This window comes from Salvia hispanica, chromosome 1, assembly GCF_029641045.1.
Source record: "Salvia hispanica isolate PSC_SH4W2 chromosome 1, Shi_PSC_v1, whole genome shotgun sequence".
NCBI classification, from domain to species: Eukaryota; Viridiplantae; Streptophyta; class Magnoliopsida; order Lamiales; family Lamiaceae; genus Salvia; species Salvia hispanica.
In genome coordinates, this window is record NC_142692.1 from 24830874 (window position 1) to 24854510 (window position 23637).

Sequence of the window (23637 nt, forward strand, 5' to 3'; positions counted from 1 at the left end):
TTATTAAGTTAATTGAGAAGAATAAAGTAAAAATAGAGAGTAGAGAATATAAGTGAGAACAAAGTATGATAGAGTAAATGTGTTGCATAAAATGATAGTATGAGTTCAAATTTTCTTTCCCTTAGAAGTTAGAACACTCACAAGAGTCCAGTTGGGCCACAAATGACCCACGTCCATGTAGTTGTTGGATTTCCAGCAGAAGACTAGAAAAACAAATAAATTCATCGAATAGAATTTATTTGATCGAGTATAGGATTAATAACTTTCATGCTAAAATAATTAATTCCATGTTTAGAACACAAATAATATATGTAAGGAATCAATACAAAACAGAGTTCCACGGTTACGTAACATATCGTTAATGATTATCAAATAATTACAAGGACTTGGCTAGAAAACAGATCGAAGATGTCCCGCGCGTCTCCACGTGATGTCTATTTACTCTGTCACAGATCTTCTTATCAGTTTTCCGAACTCTTTATATGATCTATGTGTAGGTAGAGTTTATCAAATAATACAAGGACTTGGCTAGAAAATAGACAGAACTTAATCTACAAAGAAGAAACTGAAGAGAAATTCTTTAAAAATAAAAGATTTTTTTTTGAATTATCCCCGTGAATTTTTGAATATTTTATGTTATATAGAATAAAGGTTTCTGTTTGATGTCTAGTCTCATAATTATAGAAAGTAGTATATAGTAGTAATTTAAAAGACTTGTAACCTCTTAAATAAAACTTCAAACTGATCTGCTCACCAGAACTGATCTGCTCACCAGAGCTAAAGGCTTCTTGGTGTGTTTGCTCTCTATTCTACAACACAGGTGTTAATTGTTGGAACTATGCTTCTGCTTTCGAAATGATTACAAGTTTCTTGAGTCAACGTCCTATATGCTGATGATAACATTATTTTAGCAAAAATTTTAGAGACTGTAATATTCATAGGGTGTTATGCTGTAGAATAGATACTTATTTATATAGCTAAGAGAAAAAAATTTGATGAGAATAATGAATATACATATTACTGGTGATCAAAGTAGTGTACAGATATCCTAAATTGGGATATGGGAGTTAAATAACAATGAATGAAATGATATTTTGAAGTTGAATTGTCATAGGCAGATTGGTAGTCGTCGCTCTGGTGGAGATTTCGCGCACTGGACGACGCTGAGGAAGACGTTTTCGTCGCAGGGGATGCGTAGTTTTGAATCAGCATTGAAGTCATACACTTCCCGAGCTTGGTCCAGCAATGCCTGAAACAGCGGGTGCTTGAGCAAGCTAACTTTGATCACGAATCGCTTGTGACACTCTCCTACGTACACTACCAAGTGGCCCCTTGGGACGTCACTTGGCACGATCTTCTCTTCGTGCACCAGCGGCCACAGGGACCACGAGCAACACTTGTCACTCGCGGCCGCGCAGGGTATCACTCTTCTCCCTGTTCTTCTCCACTTCTTCATACATGCTTTCAGGAATTTCCTTACCATCATGTTCATCATTTTGTGTGTGTGTGTGAACAAGAGAGAGAAGTGATGTGGAATTGATGATGAGGTTTTGAGGGAGTGATGGAGTTTATATAGTACAAGAGTGGTGGAGAAAGAGCCAAAAGGTTTTGGAGCATTCAATGTTTGACATATGTGATTGCAATTGCAGCTAAGAGGTAAGTTAAGTGTGAGTGTGATTTTAATAACTGCACTTATAGTGCAGGTTGCTCTGATGTACCTTTCTCTTGTTTATTTAGTAGGAGTATATACGAAATTGTACGAACATGCACTGCATGATTTACATAAATATTTTTTCATAATAAAGAAAAGAGGTTAGCACTTTGCAATACTCTCTCTATCTTTCTTGTGCGTGTGTGTAATCTTTGGAAGGTAGACCCACAAATTGAACATAGAATTTAGATAAGATATGAAGAGGGATGGGAGAGATAGGCTTCTCGGGCAAAGTGCAATATCCACTTATAATTAATTAATCCCCATCTCATAACTTGAGATATTGTAAAAAACTCCACTGCTCTATCTTCTCTCTTTATGCACTGGGATTGGTGGGAGTTGTTGCAAAAGTTGGTTTATGAGTATTTAATGGATAAATATGAAATTGATTAGCAACCTAAGTTGCGTGTTTAGGATATCAATATCATAAGTACTTATTTTTGATATATCATACGTCTTGCCCATTCATTCTGTTGTGCTCATCTTTTAATTCCATTTTATCAATTTCATTTGTACAAGAGTGAAGTACTGGCCGTACCATACTTTATTTATTTTTAAGTGTTTTTTGAGATATGTGACAAAGATTGCGAATCTTTCTTTCCGACCAAGCCACCATACTTGCATTGCATGAACCAGGGATCCAATTTCAATATACTGTATATAATAAAAAAATTAAAAAATACTTGATGCTTTTTCATCAACTCCTAATTAATGCAACTACCATGGTTCAAACTTCAAACCAATGCAAATCAATTCGTTTCTTTTTTGTTGATTGGTAATACTACTCACGTTAACCACTCTACCACTGAGCCAGTATACATACAGTTCATTTCCTTTCTTCTTTCTTCTACTCCTCCGCTTCCGTCCTTATCTCTTTGAGGTTAATCTATGGGTCTAGATCTGTAGACGTGCAGATACATTCACTCAGTTGGGGATCATAAATGTATGTTGATATTTTGAAGATGATTACAAGTTTGTTTGAAAGTAGCTAGCTAGTACTAGTAGTAGTAGTAGTGATTGTGTGGTGGAAAACGGAATGTGATTTGGTATGTATTCATGTCATTAAATTCTACGCGAAGATAGATGATAATTCTTGAGGGGTTTGGAAGGCATATGTATGTATGAGTGAGTGAGATGCGTTTTATTGATGTGATATATCATGCATGTGAGCACAAGTTAGTACAAATGATTGAGTAAGCCAGCAAACTGATTCATCCCCCCAAATTAGCCTACGTTTTGTGGGTGCCACTTGCTTAGCTAGCTGCATACTACATTTATTTCCATAGTGAACTAAACTAGAGTTTTGTGTATGGACATTCTCATAATCACACGCACAAAATGTGTGTATTGCATTTGCATGTGTGCATAACAATGCATATATCAATATTCTATCATGTGAGGTTTGTATATCAAATTGTTAATTCAATTTCTCTTATTTTATAGGGTAGGTGTGGGCTGTGCATAATTTTATAGGAGTAATGAAAAAGGGGTAAAATGGAAGAGTGATGGTGATTAGGGGATTCATAAATAGGCACATGAGGTGGGGACGTTGGGGAGGTTGGGAGACATGCATGTTGGTGACACCTCAAAACACTTACACTTACATTTTGTGACTCTCTACTCACCGGCCATTACTATTACTCCTTAGGTTTAACTCTTTCGATTAGAGATTTTTTTGGTCATCTATATATTGTCGTATTCAAGTCTTAAATAGTACTAGTAGTATGTTCGGATCCGGTACAATATGGTTCCGTTCGGGCTATTCTAGGTCCTTTATAATGAAGCTGTTAAAATTTAACGATCAAGATAAAAAGGATCAATTTACTCATATGTGGAGGAACAAGAAAATCAGTTTAATCATGTTGAGGATAAAAAAACATGTACTAAAATTTAGGATTCGGAACAAAAAATTATCAATTTTTTGAAGAAGTTAATGATATAATCATTAGTAACATTCTTGATTTAAGATAAGAAACATGCCTGAATATGAAGACATTCGATAAAAAAAATGAACACTTTGAGTGTATGAAATTTTCACATAATTTTCCCGGAGTTGAAAATTCTGGTGACGGCGAGATTTCATGGAATGCATGTAGTTGAATATGACGACATTGATTCAGCTAACATACATTTCCCAGTTCTTCGATAGCAATTTCTCCATCTGTCGACGATTCTATTCATATCATTCGTTGACCAGTCAGTCTAACGACATCAAATCAATGTCGGTGCTCATCACTACCAGCGATTATCTGGAGCTGATGCCACTCATCCCAAACGAGTGAAATCTGTTGAATTCTAATTCTAAATTCATCCAAATTGGATTGAATTTCCTCATTTTTTTGCACGATTCTTAATGTTAAATGTTCTAGTCATCTTGAGTAAAGGTTGTAGTGATTGTACGAGTATCATCATTTTTTCCAAAAAGTTTGGATAATTTTTTCTTCCTCGATATGAGAAAATTGATCTTTATATATGAGCATATTTATCGTTTTAGTTGACTGTGAACTTTTAACAGCTTCATCCAAAAATGGATCAAATCATACTAGGCCACATTCCACATCTATGATGATGTGATCATATACTTTGTCACAAATATACATATTTCACCAATTCAACTTAAACTTATGTTAATTTCAAAATATTGTATAGCATGTGTTTTGTCAAATAACACGTCTAATGATTACGTGGAAACTTAAAGAAGGTCACAATGAGATCCGAATAAAATGAAACATTAAATGGTTGATTGACTCAAATAGTAGGATATGGGTAACATAACATGGATGGTTTCTGAATTCTGAAAAGAGATAAGTGGTAAAAATCGAATGTATGTATATATATATATATATACCAAATATTTTGTATTCAATTTTTATATTGGATGGTTTGCATCAGCGAATGGGAAATTCTGTTTTCTGCTGAATGCATGCATATATGAGTCAAAGAGAAAATGGATATAGACATTGATGGTAAAATTGTACTAGTATTAAACTATAAAACCATGTACTGTACAAATTATTAAAAAAATCAAGTCAATTCAAAGATATTTTCAGTCCAAACCACACAGAGCGGACGAGCCAATAATACACTTGTTTAATTAAAAGCATTGCATGTCTTAAAGTTTCATAAAGTCAAATTCGAATTAAATAAAGATGTTACAATAAGAAAGGAGTAAACTGAGTAATAATCAAGGGGAACGAGAAAAAGAATGAACAACCATAAACTCATTTTTTCTTGATCATATAGTTATAATTATTAAGCCATTAAATAAATAATGTAAATTTTTATACAATAACATCTATTGCAGTAGTCATTATTATTATTATTATTATTATTATTATTATTATTATTATTATTATTATTATTATTATTATTATTATTATTATTATTATAGATGAGGATGTGGTACTCCCTTCAATCTACTAATTGGATTCAACCTCGAATTTAATTTTCTAGTATCCTTACTCAAAATTCAATTATGTGTGGACAATAAACAATCAAACTTCTAAACATAGGAAAGAGAAAATGTCGTGCGATAGAGAGAAGAATGAGAATTAGAAATTCTCCTCGAGTCTTTTTTTTAGAAATCACAAGCTTTGGGACAAGTGTATAGTGATTTTATAATCTTCTCATATTTATAAAGTGCTTGTTGGACTTGACTAGGAATATCAGAAGATTCGGATATATCTTATCCCAATAGACTTCTATATACTCAATCATATTAGTTCAATGTAATTAAAGTTTCACAGATATAGTACTATTAATTAGTGTCATTTTCTTGATTAATATTGATTTACCATAAAAATCCAAATTACATAATTGGGCTACCTTTTAATACTTTATTTCACAAGTTCAAAATATTCTATGTCTACTAAGTGCCTGTTCAGTTGGCCACACTAAATAATCCTAAGATATAGTATGAGATAGGTTAGGAAAATAGGAAACTGTAAGGAAGAGTGAAGAGGAAGGAGGAAGGCCTGAAGTTGCGAGGGTTGGCGGCGGCACGGATGAGGTTTCTCGAGGGCGGGGGCGGAGCAGATGATACGATGTTTCTCGACGGCGGGGGCGGCGCAGATGATAAGAGGTTTCTCCACGGCAACGGCGACGGATTTGCAGAAGAGTGGCGGCGTCAAGGGAGATAAAGAGAGGAAGAGAAATTCGCCAGCGCAAGATTAAAATAATCGCAGGGGATGTGGTGAGATGAATAGTCTTCCCTAAATAATGAAAATGGTATTAAAATAATCGCAGGGATGTGGTGAGAAAAAGAGGCGGGCCGTGATTTTAGTTTATTTTGCCAACCACTATAACAATCTATTGTCAGCCCAACCGAACGGGCACTAAGTAATCAAGTTTTTTCAGTAACAATGAAAATGGCCCCCTCCTTGGTGAGATTATACGAGCAAATGCCCGAACCGAAATATGTTATTGCTATGGGAGCCTGTACAATTACAGGGGGGATGTTCAGTACCGATTCTTATAGTATTGTTCGGGGAGTCGATAAACTAATTCCCGTGGATGTCTACTTGCCGGGTTACCCCCCTAAATCGGAAGCAGTTATAGATGCTATAACAAAACTTAGTAAGCTCAATTTAATTAATTTCTTTTTCTAAAGAATGCTAAAGTTTTTAAATGATTTTATATATTGTACTGGAGTAAATTTCAACTAGCTACTTCTACAAAATATAAACTTGATCATAACATATCTTGCACTTCAATATAGTTGAGACATAATTTTAATAAAAGTAACCGTACTAGCTAGGGCTGGCAATTTTTGGCACGACACGATAACACGACACGAACTCGGACGAAATTAATGGGTATGTGTAACAGCCCGGATTTCTAAGGTACAATAAATACGGCGACTGCTACCGAGTCGGACTTAAAAGCACTAAGAACATAGGCTAGGGTTTCATTTAAAGAGATTTGACCAAGGTATTAAACGAACTATCAAAGCAATAAGTCAACGGTTTACTCAAGAAAATCAATGAAGAATAGGTACCATAAACTATGATCAAAAGTCAAGGGTTTGACATAAATTCAACAAAACACGATATGTCTCGATCTTCTAATTCAAAAGGAATAAGTTCAAAACAACCAAATGATAATAATAGGTTTCTTAGTTCAGCGGAAGCAACCAAGAGAAAGTGAAATCATGTATGAAGACACGACCACACTCGAAGTTCAAAATATCCATCTTATTTAATTAAATTTGCTCAACACCCGCCAACGCTCGTCGCCGTTCAACCTTGACTACTTATGTTTCAAGTATGATTCCCTCTTTTGTTATCCGGCTTCGCAACCAAAGTTTCACCTTTTCTTGCCAAAACGAACGGTAGAAACAAAGTAGAGACTTGATTCTTCAACAATCCTTGAGGCTCAAACTCTAATTCTTCTAAGATGAAGAATTATTAGAGAAAAGTAGAAGAAAATTGAGAGAGAGTAGAGAGAGAGGAGTGGCGTGTGATATGGGGTGGGGGGCGAAAATTTTGTGGTCTAGGGTTAGGTTTTGCCTCTTATTTATAGGGTTCAATAAAATCTTTAGGTAATTATATAGAATATTTGGGAAGATTTGATTCTCCACAATTAAATAAAATAAATATTGTGAAGTAGAGAGGAAGAAAAAGTGGCGTGAATTAGGGTAGGAAAATAAGGAATTTTCGAAAATCTTGGCTATTTATTTAGCCAAGATTTTGTTTGGTATATTTTTCGGAGTAGAATAAAATATCGCGGAGCAAAATAAAATAATAATTTTCCCACCAATAATTGGAAATAGGTGTGTATATTGATTCCTCCTTGAGGTATGGTAAGATTTGCTAGAATATTTATATTTATGTATGGAAGGAATCAAATAAGGGATCAATTAAACAAATAAAATAATTCCTTCTTCCCAAAATTAGGGGATTTTCGAAAATCACCCTAGGGTAAACATGGGTGTCTATTTTCTCATGGAGGAAAAGAGAATAATTGGGTTTTGGATTTAATTTGGATAAATATCCCAAGGAATATATTAAATCCGGAAAAATAGGATTTCTCTCCAATAATATAAAGGGGTCAAAAATTTCAAATAAAAATGTGGTTATAGTATTTATGGAAATATCCTAATAATCTCGCTCACCCTTAAACAAATAATTCGCCACATAATTTCACCTTTAATTCAAATATTCATAAGCCACGTCATATACTCAACGAGTTTGACTTTTCAACCCAAATCTCAATCCTAGACGCGACTTGGTCATAAGAACTCATGAAATAAATTCATTCATCATTTAATTCACGTCTCCTACGTCATCAATAAAAATTTTACGGCTCTAAAATTAGGGTTCGAAATTTCGGGATGTTACAGCATGTGTCAAAGCTTTGTAAATTTTGATAAAGCTTTGTTTGCAAATAAGTTGAATCTTTAAGGTGAAGTTTATGAATTTCATATGCCTTGATTTGGATGATTGTTGATAAGTGTGGAACTGCAGCTCATGCTTAGGCTATGATTGATAAAATAATGATTTGAGATTGGTGATTATGTTCTTCATTTTGCTTCTTTCCACACATGAAATGCATATGCTGATTATAAAACTACAATGGGTTGTTGTTATATGTAGATTATTTGATTTGGATGGTTGTTGATAATTGTGGAACTGCAGCTCCGGCTGCTTAGGCTATGATTGATGGAATAATGATTTGAGATTGCTGATCATGTTCTTCATTTTGCTACAAATATGCTGAATTGGAATCTTGTTTCCAAGATGAATTAAGTAGTTGGTTTAGGATTGATAATGGTGATAACCAATTATGTTGCTGTTTCTTTGTTTGATAAGCACGGATTTTTATCTAGTTGTGAAATTTCCAGGGCGTCGTGGATGCTCGTTGTCCAGGAAATGGATACTTGGTTAGGCATAACAGTGTTGGTTGCGTAGCTAGAGTAATATATGAGCATAGTAATGGAGCTCAACTTTGTGGAGGTATCAGATGTAAACATTTTATACTGTGAGTTTATTTATCTGAAACTTGATGCAAAAAAGTAGTTGTAAATTTTGATAAAGCTTTGTTTGCAAATAAGTTGAATCTTTAAGGTGAAGTTTTATGAATTTCATATGAAATCCATTTACTGATATAACCGTTCGCTGTAGAAAGTGATTTCAAATTAACTCTAATAACTATTCGCGATAGATTGTCATTATTAGGTTGAGATTATTGATTACTTATTTCTACGAGCAATCGGTTGAATAATATTTTGTAACTATGAGTCTACCAATCGTTTTGCCATTTGAAAGGTCTATTTGTTCCACTATATACAATATTTTCTGAAGATTTAATCAACATATAATAGTAATAAATAATAAACTATATGATAAATAAATTTCTTTTCATAAATGTGTGGATATTAGATTTTACAACACAAGCAACGTAAAACATGCTCTTCCGTATATACCCTTATCCGTTTGTATGCCATTTTTCATATTTTCAGTTATGGAAAGTCTAAAATTTTGCCATTTATATTCGTAACTTAATTTCACCCATTTTAATACTCTCATTACATAATTAGTTTTCTATTATTCGAATTCTCTCATTACAAAAAATTATAATTATAATGCTACGCATTATTTGGATTCTCTCATTATATAATTATAGTACTATCAAATAAATCGATATCTATTTTCCCCATCTGTTCTCTTTTAACACTCTCATCTCCGTCAACCAACACTAACGACATCGAAAAAAGGTAACAACCAGAGTCAATATCGCTGAAATTAAATAATATGGGATGATTGTGAAGCTTTCAAACTTGATGATTTAGTTCCGTTATAAAATATAAGATCCAAAATTTGACTAAACTTAGTAATTTATTTGGTAATTTACTCTTATTTTGTGTAGTACTACAAAATATGCATCACTACAATAAACTTATAATCGGGACAAAATTACTTGCGTTGAATTTTTTTTCAAAAATAACACCAATTTAGGACGCAAAAGAAAGCGTTCATAAATTAAGGACAAATTAACTTAATCTTTTGATTTTTAAGACGCTTCCATTTGCGTCCTCTAATTTTAGTTGAGACATCAACAACAAAGATGTTTTTTAAAACAATGATGTTACAATTAGAAATACAAATTAGCATCCTTAATTATATTAAAAATATGTTTTTAACAGATTTTATAGAAGGGCATTAAGTTTATCTAAAAAATATTTGAAATGTGCAAAAGTTCAAATTTGACAAAATCAATTAAATGTAGATGGAGCATAGATACCAGCTAGATAATTAAAATGAGAGTGCAGGAATGGGGATGAAACGACAATGATATGATATGATACGACTACTGAATTAATTAAATGTCACGTGTATTCTTCAGTATCGGTTGAGTATACATATTTTATTAGCTGGAAATGAGATCTGCTCCCTGCATTCTTAATTTTGAATTCCCCGTATTTTTTCTGAGTTGGAGTAGTTTGAATCCTCTAATTTCGTGTATCTCCATTAATTCAAAAAAGTACTACTAGTAGTATAATTTTATTTTCTTTTAGGAAATGATATATTACGTGAGTACGTACCATCCAAAACAAAATATCTCATTTTATGAAAATATGGAGTATTTTGTACTGCTTCCTTTTGAGGTGTCCCAACTAAGTTGAGTTATTTTCTTTTTTTTGACAAAAAATAAAATATCTAATTACTCTTATGTTATTTCATTACATACTTTACTCAACTTAGATTAGACGAGGGGTATTATTTACCAGCAGAAGACCCTTGCTCCATAAATCCATTTCCAGTTCATTGTCCATTTAATCGCACGGGTATGATCATCCCATCTCTCCTCTCAAAGTATAATAATAGTAGTAACAAATAAAATATAAACCCCTGATGAAGAGTAGCTATGCCTATAACAATCAAGGTCTGTATTTTTAAATTTCATTGACGAGTTTGTAGAGTGAAAATATTGCAACTGGAGATATCTCACATTGATGGAGTGGGGGAGATGTTAACCAATTAACCAATCCAAAAAAACTAGAGAATCTAGAAAAATTACATGTTAGAGTAAAAGACACAAAAAAGTAACTTAGTGTGGCTGCTGGGATTCGAGCCCAGGTCTCCACGGCCACAACGTGGAATTCTTACCACTAAACTACAGCCACTGTTGTTGGCTTGGTGACTAAACGAATACTCCACTTATTTCAAACACTAGATTGATATGACACGCGACACTCAACTATCTCGTGTGATTAGCTATAACGTGATAAGGTCACGTTCAATTTAATTATGAAAATGGACTTTTCCTTCGATTATGTCAAGTATTGTTTATCCACAGTTCCACACCCTGATCTAATTTTCACTAATATCTGCATACGACTTCACAAACTGTTCACTGTCAGGCTGAACACGCCACAGTCACGAAAATTTATCTATAGCCGCAAAACTTATCCAGCTCAATAAGAGCTAATGCCATAATCACAAATCACATTATTTTATCAATTATTGATATATTTTAACTAGACTAGGATAAAAATAAACTGTATTGGCCTTGCATATCGAGCAAATAAATCTAGAGAGATGAAAATCTGGTTGTGAAATTGTAGTGCGGATGTGGATGTGTGAAGTAAAAATTGAGAAAATTGGTTGTATTTATAGAAAAAAATTAAGAAAATAAAAAAAAAACATTTAATAATCCACCGGCGCCGCCCAAGCGGCCGGCGGTCTGCAATAGGCCGCCACCATTGCCACGTCCATGCCGCATACGCGGCGTTCTCTCCCCTGCCACGGCTGTCTCCCGGTCCGCAATAGCCGCGCCGCGGCGTTATTGTGGACACTCTAATATCTACTCTATTCATCCAATAATTACTTAAATGGTAAAAGTAAAAGAAAAAAGAAGAAAAATAGTTGGATAGTGAGGCCGTGATAAAATACTCCATATAGAGAGAAGAAAATGTTCCTATAAATAATATGGACTATTTTTATATACGAGACTCAATCTTTTTATATAGGACAGGAGATAGTACAACTTAGTTTCACTTTACTAGCATAGTCATTTGTTAAAAATTAGCTAAGCTTATTGTTAGTTGTAAGTAATTAGATTTTTTTTTTATCATAGTGAGTGGTATTTGATTTAAGAAATTCAGTTTCAATTAATTGCGATATTCTAGGGTTTTTTTCACTAAATATTTTCTACTTTTTGTTTTTCATCTCATGTTTAAGTGCATTTCAATATTTTTTTTTCTTCTATATTTTCTCTACTTTCATAGTAGTATTTGCTTCATGAAATCAGGACTACCTATCAAGCATTTGATTATTGCTTTAAGAAGATTAATATGGAAGCAGTGCCTCTGCAGAATTATAATTATTGAAAAGTATGTGTGGAAGCTCGAAGAATTTTGAACCGCTCTTGATTGTTCCCAGTAATTTCACTACGGAGGAGGAGTATTGAAAATTACTGAGAGTTGTTTCCTTTGATTCAGAATTTTATTTTTATCTTAATAAGTTAATGGTATTTTAATTAAGAAATTCAATTTTAGTTAATTGAAAGATTGTAGTCTTTGTAGGATTCTCGTTCTTTAAATACCTTGTGTATTATTTATTGTTTTTCTCTAGTTTTCCAAATTTTAATAGCAATATATGTTAATGTTAGTTCTCAACTTTTCAACAATGTCCAACTCTTCTCATAACATGCTGAGTTTATGGGAAAGAAGCCAACGTCTGGAATTGTCGAGTGTATAGACCTTATTAATTCGATTAATGCGTTATCATTTTTTAAATCGTTAATTTCACAGCTAATGACATATTCGTTGCAATGGTAACTCTTTGTGCAACACGTTACACGTGTATATGAAGCATATATCCTCTACTTTCAGTTGTAGCGCCTAATTTATACATTTACAAAAGAAAATATGAATCCACCTACCATACAATTAATGATTTGCAAAACACATCCAAAAATCTTAATTTGATTTTTATTTCACTGTGTCCTTGTACAATTTTTTCATTTTAGTAAATCCTTGTACTTTTACATTCGATATATTCCAATACTTATTTATCAGAACCGTTAACTTTTTTATTAAAAAAAAAACACATCATATGTTAATTATTTAAAGAGCGAACTACATAAATGGTACCTGATCTTTCACTTTCGCACAAAAATGGTATCTGATCTTTATTTTATATCGTTTTCGGTACCTATAAATCACATTTTTTGTACCTGATGCAATTTTCATCCTAAAATACCCTTTAAACAAATTCATTTTTTCCATTTGTATCCTAAAGGATATTTTAGGCATTGACAAAACTAGTACCAAAAGTGATATCATAATATCTTCTCTCATTATCCTCTCTTTATACTATTATTATTAATCAATATTAATATTATTATTTTGATGTTATAAATTAATAATTAATCTATTTTTTATTATCATTTAAATATACTTAATCATAATTATAGTTGTACTTATATTTAATTACTATTATAATATTATTGTTATAAAAGTAAAAATTAGTAGTAATTAATAAATAATATTATTAGTTTATATTAAATTAATAACTATCAATATAGCCCTAATCAAAATTTAAAATTGTGAATTGTATTCATAATGATAAAAAAAGTTAAATATTTTTAGTTAGGTGTTTCAACCCTAAAATGAGTATAAATAATTTAATTAAAAATATTCAATTAATTTAATTATTTTAAATAATTAATTTAATTAGGTGTTTTGTTATTGATTTATATTATGAATGCAATTAGATGTATGTATAAAACACTAAAAAGAAAGAAGAAAAAGAAGAGAAAAGAAAAAAGAGGAAACATAAACTATGAAGAGAAAAGAAAGAAGAAAGGAAGATAAAATACTAAAAAGAAAGAAGAAAATGAAGAAAAAAGAAAGAAGAATAAACTAAAGATGAAAAAAAGAAATAAGAAAGGAAGAAAAAATAATCACATATTTGGTTCTATTTAATTGAAATTTCCAAAAATATCTCTTTTAACAAAAAAATCACATGTTTGGTACCTAAGGTTATTTTTTTCATAGGGTACCAAAAACGATATAAAATAAAGATCGGGTACCATTTATGTGCGAAAGTGAAAGATCAGGTATCATTTACGTAGTTCACTCTTATTTAAATATATTCTACCTAATATCCTAGTTGAAAAATATGAACATAACATAAATATAAAAAAAAAGATTAAAAAAAAAACTAAAGAATTCCAAATTGTTAAAAGAAATTTTTTGTTTGATTGTTAGAAGTTCGAATATTAATTTATAATTGGTTCCAATGATATATTTGGGAGCCAATGAAGGGCGGCGGATCTGGGCGGTTGAATATATTCAAATCATTAATGTATAATGTGTTATTTTATAATGGAAAAGTTAATGATCCCTTCACATAAGGATTGGAAAATATCGAATATAAAAGTATAAGGACTTACTAAAATGAAAAAATTGTAAAAAGACTTATTGAAATGAACAATTAAAGTACTAAGGACTTTTGTCTTAATGATTTAGTGTAGTACATCAGTACATGTATATTAATTTGACGTTATGTTAAAACAAAAAAATACATAACGTGTACGATGAAATGAGTAGCAAGTAAGAGAGAGATGTCAATAACCTACACTTTCTGCTTCATTTTCACTGGTTTACCCTTGCTAATTAGAATATGGGAAAAATGAATAGAATGCTCATAAAAAATTGTGACAGAAGAAGCCAAAACTCAAGGCATTGAAAAGCTAGTCATATGATACAGCTAATCTTTATAAACTAAACTAGTGGACAACTTATTTCCTTCCCAATTTAAGCAAACTATAGTAAGCCATGACCCTAAAACCTATACCACTGATGATAAGGTTAAGTAGACAAATCAACCAGCGATGAACATCATACCCTAAATCGTTTAACGAGGCACATCGGGTTATCAACCAAACTCCAGAGAATCTGCATATACAACACAACAATATTGATCACAAGATCCATGTAGTTATACAGAAGCTAGTTTAGTTTTAAGTTGAGCTACTGACCTTTGAGCATTTGCTATCAGGAAGGCTTCTAAAGCCCACGTCGGATAGCAGTAATGACGTAGTATCCTTCCAATTTTGTCACCTTTATCTTGATTCGCAATGAGAGTAAGAACAACGGGAAGAAGCACGCACCACTGTGAATGAAAACTGAATTGTCAGCCGAAGAAAGAACACCAGATGAGATAGCAGAAAAATACTATGTGAATTAGCTACCAGTTGGGCTTGAGCGGGCTGCAGCGCAATAGCAAACACATATCCTATCCCAGTCACACAGTACATAAGGCAGAGCACAATAATATAGTTTTCTGGGAATGTTGACCTTGGATTGCTGAAGGAATAGAACATCGAAAGGAAAACCAAAGGCTTGATAAGGATATTGAAAAGATCGATTGTATCCTTGGACAGAAAATAAGCTAGGGTGCTCATGCCAGCGTCACACTCTCTCTTGAAGTGTAATTTGTCCATTGAGAATGATCTTATGGCAGATATCTTACACAAGAGTGCTGCAAAATAGAGACTAAAATAATAAATAATGATGAAAAAAGGTGCAGAATTTTGCATAATATCAAGTGCTCAAAGATCTTCCAGAGGCAAGCGTCTACGACAAAAGATTATCAATATCTAAAAATAGAGTTAATATCACCAAAATAAATAACCAAGAAGAAGAAAAAATCCAGCAACTTGAATTAAATAAGCAAGTGGAAGTCCACACAAAAAATTCACATGGGATAACTGATGAAAAATCTACTTACAAACTGCAATCACTGAGTACATATAGCCGTAATAGCCAAATGTGTCACCCTTCGTTTTTGAAAGACATCCTAAGCATGCTCCAGCCAGCAAGAGGATAAAAAAATCAGCTGCTTGTAACTGAGCTTCTCGCAGCCGCTGCTTGCAAATTCTGAAGAAATTGAAAGTGAATCAAGGATGAGCAGAAACGAAAGCATTGTATACTAGTATATCACCAGGACAACAATTGCATAAAATTTCTCAAGTTTTATGCAATCTACTAATGAAGGTTGTAGCATTTTGGTCCCAATAAATGCAAGAGTGAATGAGTGATATGGTAAATAAATTCTCAGAGGTATCAGGTATGGGCCTCTTGGACGTCGGCTGAATTGGGGAAGATGCAAAAAGGAATAATAACAGGAACATTTTTACTCAAAATTGGAAGAAAAGAAGTAACCCCACTATAGTAGTATTAGATTTTCACAGAAACAGAAAAGAAACATTGACCAATTAACTGCTAATATCACATAAATATATTGTTTCAAGGTAACAGAACAAACAACAGGTATGGGGGTGAGTTGTTAAGTACCCCAATCAGACACAAAATTGTCAACCCTCATGCCACTTCTTTAAAAACTTATACACATTGTAGATCAGAACACCTCAGTACTTGGTTACCTCGAAGGATTGGCAATTCTATTCTAGGATTCAGTATCAAAAAATGATGAAATGGAAACCTGTAAGAGGAGAAAGCTTACATACCTGCCAAGAAAATATTTATACTGCCGCAGGAAACCAGGTGTTTGGCGATTTGATAAATCATGTATTTTAAGGAATTTAATTGAGGGCTCTTGTTCTTCCTCCTTCCACTCACTTCCCGGAGTAGATGGCTCTGGGGTTTCTTGAGCACTGATACTACTTCCACCTTTAGAGGCTGATGCAATTTCATCACAGTAATGTAGCATATCTGGAGGAACAGAGTAGCCGTTGTGAAGCATCCACCGGACAGGTAGCTGTTCAGCAGTCACACCAGCACATGGTTTTACGATACCCTCAAGTATATCAATGAAATGATCTGGAGGATTGACACGATCAGGTACATGGATTCCAAAGCTTCCAAAGTATTCTTCTACTTTCTTCACCGATCCATGATATACAGTAAGACCACCTTTGGCCAAAAGTACTATATCATCGAACATTTGGTACAATGTGTAGCTGAAGCAGGAAAAGAAAGTTATCTTACTTTACTCTCTCTTTACTTTAACTATATATTATCATTTTTTTCAAAAATGAGTGCTCAAAACGAAACGCCTCTACTGCAGTGGGACGGAGGGAGTAACACTTAAATAGCATAAATATGCTGAACACAAAATGCGTGTTTGAGCTCCAAGGATTTTAAATATTTAACCATAAGAGATTCTTCACTTGGTGTGCATGCATTATGTCATAATGAGATTTCAGGTTGAAATGTGGGTGAACTCAACGAATTTGGAATCCCAGGTTTCATATTTAGCTCATCTTGCACTCTTGTCAATTGATGGTATAATCATGTCTTTTCAAACTGCATTTTCTAATGACTCTCTAGTAAAATTTCCCAGATTCTTGTTAGCCTTTCTAATTTTGTGGCTTTCTCTCATAGCCTTCGAACAATTTAAAATACTCGAGTTACCTCAAGTGAACCCACGACAAAGACAGCACCTAGTGCAGTTGAAAGATGATAGGGCATTGGCAATGATGTATCTATAAACTAAGAAACATGCAGACGTTGAAAATAATTCAATGATATGATACTTCACTCTAGATAAGTTAAATTAGTGTAATTGGTCCATATATTTTGCAACACATCAGACATGAGCTAAATGCCATTTATTCAAAAGACACTGAAATTTAATGCAGTTAGGATTCTATCACCGAGGTAAAACTTGCATGATATATAACTTTTTTGCTGTAATGCATCCAGGGAGGGAAGCAGTAAATAACCATTAGGAATTACCTGGGCTGGTGAAGAACCATGCAGATGTTTACTCCTTCAATAGCCTCGCGTTTAAGGGCTTTAATGAGTAAGTTGGAAGACGAACTGTCTAAACCAGATGTCGGCTCATCCAAGATTAGCAGAGAAGGTTCCATAACCATTTCTAGACCTACATTTACTCGTTTTCGCTGGCCTCCAGATATACCTCGCTTCTCAACAGTTCCAACTAGAGAATCTCTTATTGCCTGTAGTCCAAGGGCCTCGATCACTCTCTCAATAACAAGAACCTTATCAGGCTTCGACATGTGAGCAGAAAGCCTTCATTGTGTTCAAATCCAGCAATGAGTTCAACAACATCAGTGCACCAGAAATGACATTAAAAGAATGTTAAGAGTCCAAAACAGAAACAACTTCCGTACCAAGTCAAACTAGGACATATAAAATTTTTACTTATTTGAATACAATTAGCATAAGTTATTAGTTGCAGTCTGGAAAAATTCAAGAACCATAGCATGTTAAATACTTAAAAAAAAAATTATTTTATACAGTCCATCGATAACCAACTACAGACTATATACAGTTAACATGAATTCATTCATGTGTAGTTTCTTGCCGCAAGATGAGAGAGCCAATGAAAAAATAGCATGCAAATAAAGGACTTTTGGTATCCAACTCAATTCATGATAAGCAACACACAGAGTTTACAATCGTATCCCTAGAGCATCACATGAAAAAATGATAGCCAAATTAGACCGTCTTAACTATCACCTTGAAAAGCTTACAACATTAATAGATCGAAAGACAAATTATAGGAATCAGCTTAGTGAGAAATCTTGAATTTGTGAAGAAAAATTCTTTAATCTCATATATTAGGCTATGGAATGATGGTAATTGCTCCACGTGAATTTTAACTAACAAACCTGCACCGAGCACTGAACCCAAGATTTTCTTCTACTGTCAAATTCCCATGAACAATGTCATCTTGTGGGACAAAGCCCACAATTTTCTTGTAGCAATGAATGGAATCAGGCTTTCCGTTTATGAGAATTGAACCAGAAATATGGCATCCCCTTATTTTTCCTGCCACTGCAGAAAGAAATGTTGTTTTCCCTGCTCCTGATGGACCCATAACAGCAGATATTCGTCCTGGTGAAAGTTTTCCAGTCACACGCCTCATCAGATGTTTGTGTTTGTTTCTCAGAGTTATAGTAAGATCTTTAAAAGCAAGCTCAATGGTAGGCCTCGTCTTCATATCTGTATCAGTTGCCATTGAAATCACACCAGAGAAGGTTAAGTTTTGTTGCATCTGTTCCATAGCTTTCTCCTTTTCAAGCTGACCATACGCATACTTAAATATTTGGCTCTTAGTGTGCAACTGTTTGGCCTTTGGCACTTGCTTCTTAATGTTCCTATCTCCGATAGCCATGTCAAAGCCAGAGTTAGAATCTAGATCGCTATCAAGTGACTGTACCATCTTAGTGAGATTGCCTGCTTCCTTTTTTGCATTATGAACACCAGTTGTTGGTTTATTTGAGCTAGCTGGAACTGGTGCATCGCCTTTATTGCGTGAAAATGTACGTGACAGCTGTTTCTGCAAGCCTATAGCTCCCTTTCTTGCCGCATCTTTTGCAACTTGCCACTTTTCTCTTGCATGTGCAGTTTCACGGGCACTTTTAATTGCTCTCTCTCTGGATTTGGCCATTCTTTCATAACGAGTTGTAAGGATTTGATCGGAGCAATTGTAGAACACTATTAACACCAAGCTCAATGCACCCTGAATGTGGATATCAGATAAAACTTTAGCAAGGAAATTAGATTGATTGTCGTCTCCTTTTAATGATTTTTCTAGGAAGGGGCATGCACACAAACATAAATATGAGTGGTCAATCAAGATCTAATGCTAAATAATCCACTTACAATTAGCATAAATCCATAGGCATGCAAGTTCTGTGTGTTAGAATTCGGGTTGCAGGTACTCAACTTGAAGCAAACTGCAAATAATTAAGACAATATTAGACGGAGAAACAAATTCAGCTACAGACTAAATGAGCCGGCATTAATGGTACAAAGGAGAAATGTCAATCTGGACAAACCTAAAAATATGAAAGTTTAGTAAGCCTAAAAATTACCCTAAGTGGAAAATGTACATCTTGTCAAAGTATAATCTCAATCATCTAGGAGTCAGCAATTTATTCAGGAAGAGGATTACATGCACCATTTTTATGATGAGTTAGTTACTCAGTACAAGCACCACATGCCATATATGAAAGAGGGTGGATGTGGTAATGCCTGAGGTCAAACTAGATAATAACAATCTATTAACATAATAATCTGGACACTAGATAGATATGAACAAATTAAATATTTAGCTATTCTAAAAATATCTACACTGTTAAATATAAAAGATCGAGGTCAGTTCTTCTAGGAAACCACTAATGAGCGTTTGAAGATTACCTGTTTCTTCAGTAGAGCCTTGCATGCAGTAATGTCTGGAGTTAAAAAAATGAATGTTACTACAGTGATGCGTATTTTAAAGTATAACGAATAACTGCCTGCTAAAAGGTGCAAGAAAACTTCTTCTTGATGGTGCACATACCCTCTGCTACAATGGATCACTTGGATTGTACTTGGACAGTAAGATCCTGCTGAACAAAATATGTCATCACTACCTCCTACACCTGCCCATACATCAGCTCCACCGCATGAATGAGTTGTGCTACCAGGAGGTAACTGATATGTATATCTGCAATTGCTTACCACCTAAAATGTCAAGACTGATTATAGAAATAACAAAATTGATGTTGAGCTGCAAAATGAACTTACGGTTCACATACACCAGTTGATTGGTTTAGCTGCGCGCGCGGGCAATATGAGCCTAGTGGACAAGCTTCAACATGAGAAAAGCAAAGTAAAATATGAGTTAGTTGCAAGAACTTCACTCGTTGAACAACTTTCTATAACTCATTAAATGCTTCGAATTGTGCGAGATACATACAAAATAGATCTATGAAAGAAACTAGAGGACTTTTTATCAGGGTACAACATATATGATCCATGAAAGCTTTCGCGATATACTATAACCAAATTCTATAATGAACTGAACTTGAATTAGTACTTTAAGTGCTTCAGAGTGGAGAAAAATGAAAAGTCCTCTTCAAAGGTACTAAATCAACCAGTTTTAAGCCCTACAAACTCTACCATAAAATAAAAATGGTTAATATGAGGATAAGAGCTCCTTTGGGTGCAATGTACAACAATCTGTAATAGTATGCCAATCACTGGTTATTTGTTGGCTTAAACCACCTTAATTAAGGTAAGGTGAAAGAAATCCGATAAATCGTTTCTTCTCTCATTACTGAAACTTAAACTTATAATATGCATTTCACATTTGTCCCCAGCTCACCACTGGAGTTGTACCACACTACTCTTGAACTTGTTAAACTATTGTGTCCATCTGTATTTACCATATGAACTCAGCAGGGTCATATGCTTCTTCTAAAACAATATTAGATTATTTTTTATTTTGTCTGTAAAAGAGCCAACCTTCTAAGGTTGATTTGGTGTAAGTTCAAGGTCCCAACATGAAAATCCAACAATCTATCATTGGAAAAATCATATAGAAAATGAATAAAAAAGGCAAGAGCAACTTTAACTTCAAATACACTGCTTAAACTTTATTATGCGTTGAAGACCTTGCATTCTATTCATAAGCCAAAAATTGAGTTAGATGTGGTCTTAAAATTTGAAGAGGCACTTACGAATCATGCAGGTGAGACCTCTGGGACAGAAGAAACCCGCGCAACAAGGTTGACTATCAAACACCCTATCTGGAATTTCTTTTATGTTTTTCAGGTCAGCCTGTTCGGTCTCTGGAACGGAACAAGCCCAACCGGGCTCACATCCAGGAACCCACGAGTTCAGATTACAGTTCCTATTGAGTTTCAAGACTTGTGCATCTGCATCTGCATCAGCTTTCATAAAACTGGAGAAGTAGAACTTCATTTCTGCTGCTGTACAGATCCTCTTGGTCACATCTGTCGAATTGGGCAATTCAATGTCACAAAATAATTAGAGTACTACATATATTAGTCAAGTATTCAAGTACTATGCGTCATTTTATAGATTATGCAGTAAGAATAGGTCATACTAACGTCATAGAAAACCTCATTTTCTTATTTTTGTTATGCAAAGGACCACTCATAAAACAGCTGAAATTGGTCCAGAGTAACACAATCAACTTCTATAACAATCGATTTGCATAAGCCTTCCGTTCACATACACATTACAATATTAGAGCATTAAATTATGGATACCTTTGGTCTCTTTAACACAATTACTAAGAAAGTCCAAATTGTTCTCGAACTCAAACGCCCCATCCAGATCATGATCTCTGGGATAACAAAAAGGCAATAAGCACATCAACAATGTCGTAAACAAAACAGGTTGTCGAAATTGAACTCACACGTCCCGCGTGCAAAATCCTAATGTGGAAGTAATCTCCTTGTTGAATATCTTGGTGAGGTTGCGAATTTGGTTGTAGATCATAGAGGTGACAACCGGCAGCACTGCAGGGTTACCCGACTTTGAATACTCATCCTCACCCTGGCACCACACGCCGCGCAGAGAAGAAGCTGCGATCAGAACCGAAATCAATGCCAGCAGCGATGCAACTCGAGAGGAATTTCCCCTAATTCCACTCATTTCAATCGTGTGAATCTTTAAAGCACTCGCACATAAGGATAATCATCAAAACGATTGCGTAGAAATTTCCGAATTTTGTTTGTGGATTTTTCCAGCGTAATGGCCCTCGGTTAAAGTCGTAGCTGCGAGACTGTACATTTTAGAGGAGGGGCTCCAACAATTGATGGATGAAGAAATGAACGAGTGTTTTTCCAAATTGTTTGGGAGGATATTGGGGATGGGAAAGAAGCTTTTCTGGTTGATTTTTTTTTGTCGAAGTTGAGGTTCGAGAAGGATGCTTCCATGGAGATAGGAGGAAGAGTTGGCGGGGAGAGATTGATGGCGCTAATTTTGGACTCAAACATAGCGGAAGATTCCTATTTTTAGCCAATATAGGATAGGATGGGATTTGTAATTATATGTAAATATGTGGACTTTGTATTTCTATTTTTGTAGGATAGGGCCAGGTAAATATACCGAAAAAATGGTATGTTGATCGTATCGTATTGAAAAACATTAAAAAATATTGAATTTTCGATATACCAAAATTTTCGGTACGATACAATACCGTATCGTTATTGTAAGTTTTCGATACGATAACTATATGGTTTTTCTTATACCACGGTATACCGTTGTATATCAAATATACGATATATATCGATATTATCAGTATACCGAAATATCTCGAAAATCAATACGCATTGAATTATCGATACATAATGTTTATACTTATGATAATAATAATATGTTTTAGTAATAATTATTCTTTATTAATTCATAATATAACACTAGTATAACAACCCTAATTTTAATTTTCCAGGGTGTTGCATCTTTGTTGAATTAAACACAGGTAATTAACATAATATATTAAGTAGTATATAGTACTAGCACCCATTAGTTACTAAAAATTAATATTAAAAAAATTAACAGTAACACAGTCTTGAGTCTTAATAAAAGTCGGTTCAAAATCCATCGTTCATCATCGCGACAATATTGCTAACACTATGCGAATTTCGAGTAATTCTATTTCATAACATTTTATAGAAAAAGTTTTACCATTCACTTTCCACTAAAAATTTTGGAGTGATTTCTTAGTTATTAAAGATTTTATAGAAAAAGTGTTTTCCTCCAGCCATGAATCTATTCTAAAATATTTTCTTGTATAAAACATACCCTTATATGTTTATATGTGTGCATGTCTAGATGGCATTCACTTTCGTCTATTGACGGCGATCAGAAATCATACCCACGCCTTAACCAAGTTTCGTATACTCGGTTGAACTGTTGGAGTTTCACCTCTGATACGATGAAGATGCTCCACAAACCCCTAAAGAAGACATGGAACCGAAGTTGAACTACTTGAGAGAGAGAGTCGTGAAGTCCAAGTCCATGGTAGACGTGAAAGTCAACGAAGACCTCTACAACATGCTTTGTGGGCGTGTTGCAGTGGTTGCAGTAGAGCCTTGGCGGACATACATGTCCACCACGCTGACATCGGCTCTCATGTCATCCGACTCCATGATTTTGTTAAACCAAGATCCGATGACAACTTAGGAGA

The 23637-nt window shown here is 34.1% G+C and overlaps 2 protein-coding genes and 1 non-coding gene across 3 annotated transcripts; all 3 read right to left on the minus strand.

Moving 5' to 3' along the window:
* Positions 1-882: 882 nt before the first annotated feature.
* LOC125217914 (SAUR-like auxin-responsive protein family) lies at positions 883-1628 on the minus strand. Its single transcript, XM_048119490.2, has one exon. The coding sequence runs from the start codon at positions 1493-1495 to the stop codon at positions 1109-1111; it is 387 nt and encodes a 128-aa protein (XP_047975447.1). The 5' UTR covers positions 1496-1628; the 3' UTR covers positions 883-1108.
* A 9135-nt stretch (positions 1629-10763) lies between these two features.
* Positions 10764-10835, minus strand: TRNAH-GUG (transfer RNA histidin (anticodon GUG)). The gene has a single exon. It is a non-coding gene; the product is annotated as a tRNA-His (tRNA).
* Positions 10836-14250: 3415 nt separating this feature from the next.
* On the minus strand, positions 14251-22438 carry LOC125219127 (putative white-brown complex homolog protein 30). Its single transcript, XM_048121007.2, has 14 exons — positions 21862-22438; positions 21713-21789; positions 21158-21433; positions 20223-20286; positions 19996-20142; positions 19854-19888; positions 19317-19390; positions 18320-19173; positions 17421-17717; positions 16190-16642; positions 15451-15599; positions 14912-15201; positions 14699-14832; positions 14251-14615 (listed from the first exon to the last, which is right to left on the minus strand). The coding sequence occupies exons 1-14, from the start codon at positions 22098-22100 to the stop codon at positions 14459-14461; spliced, it is 3246 nt and encodes a 1081-aa protein (XP_047976964.1). The 5' UTR covers positions 22101-22438; the 3' UTR covers positions 14251-14458.
* Positions 22439-23637: the final 1199 nt, after the last annotated feature.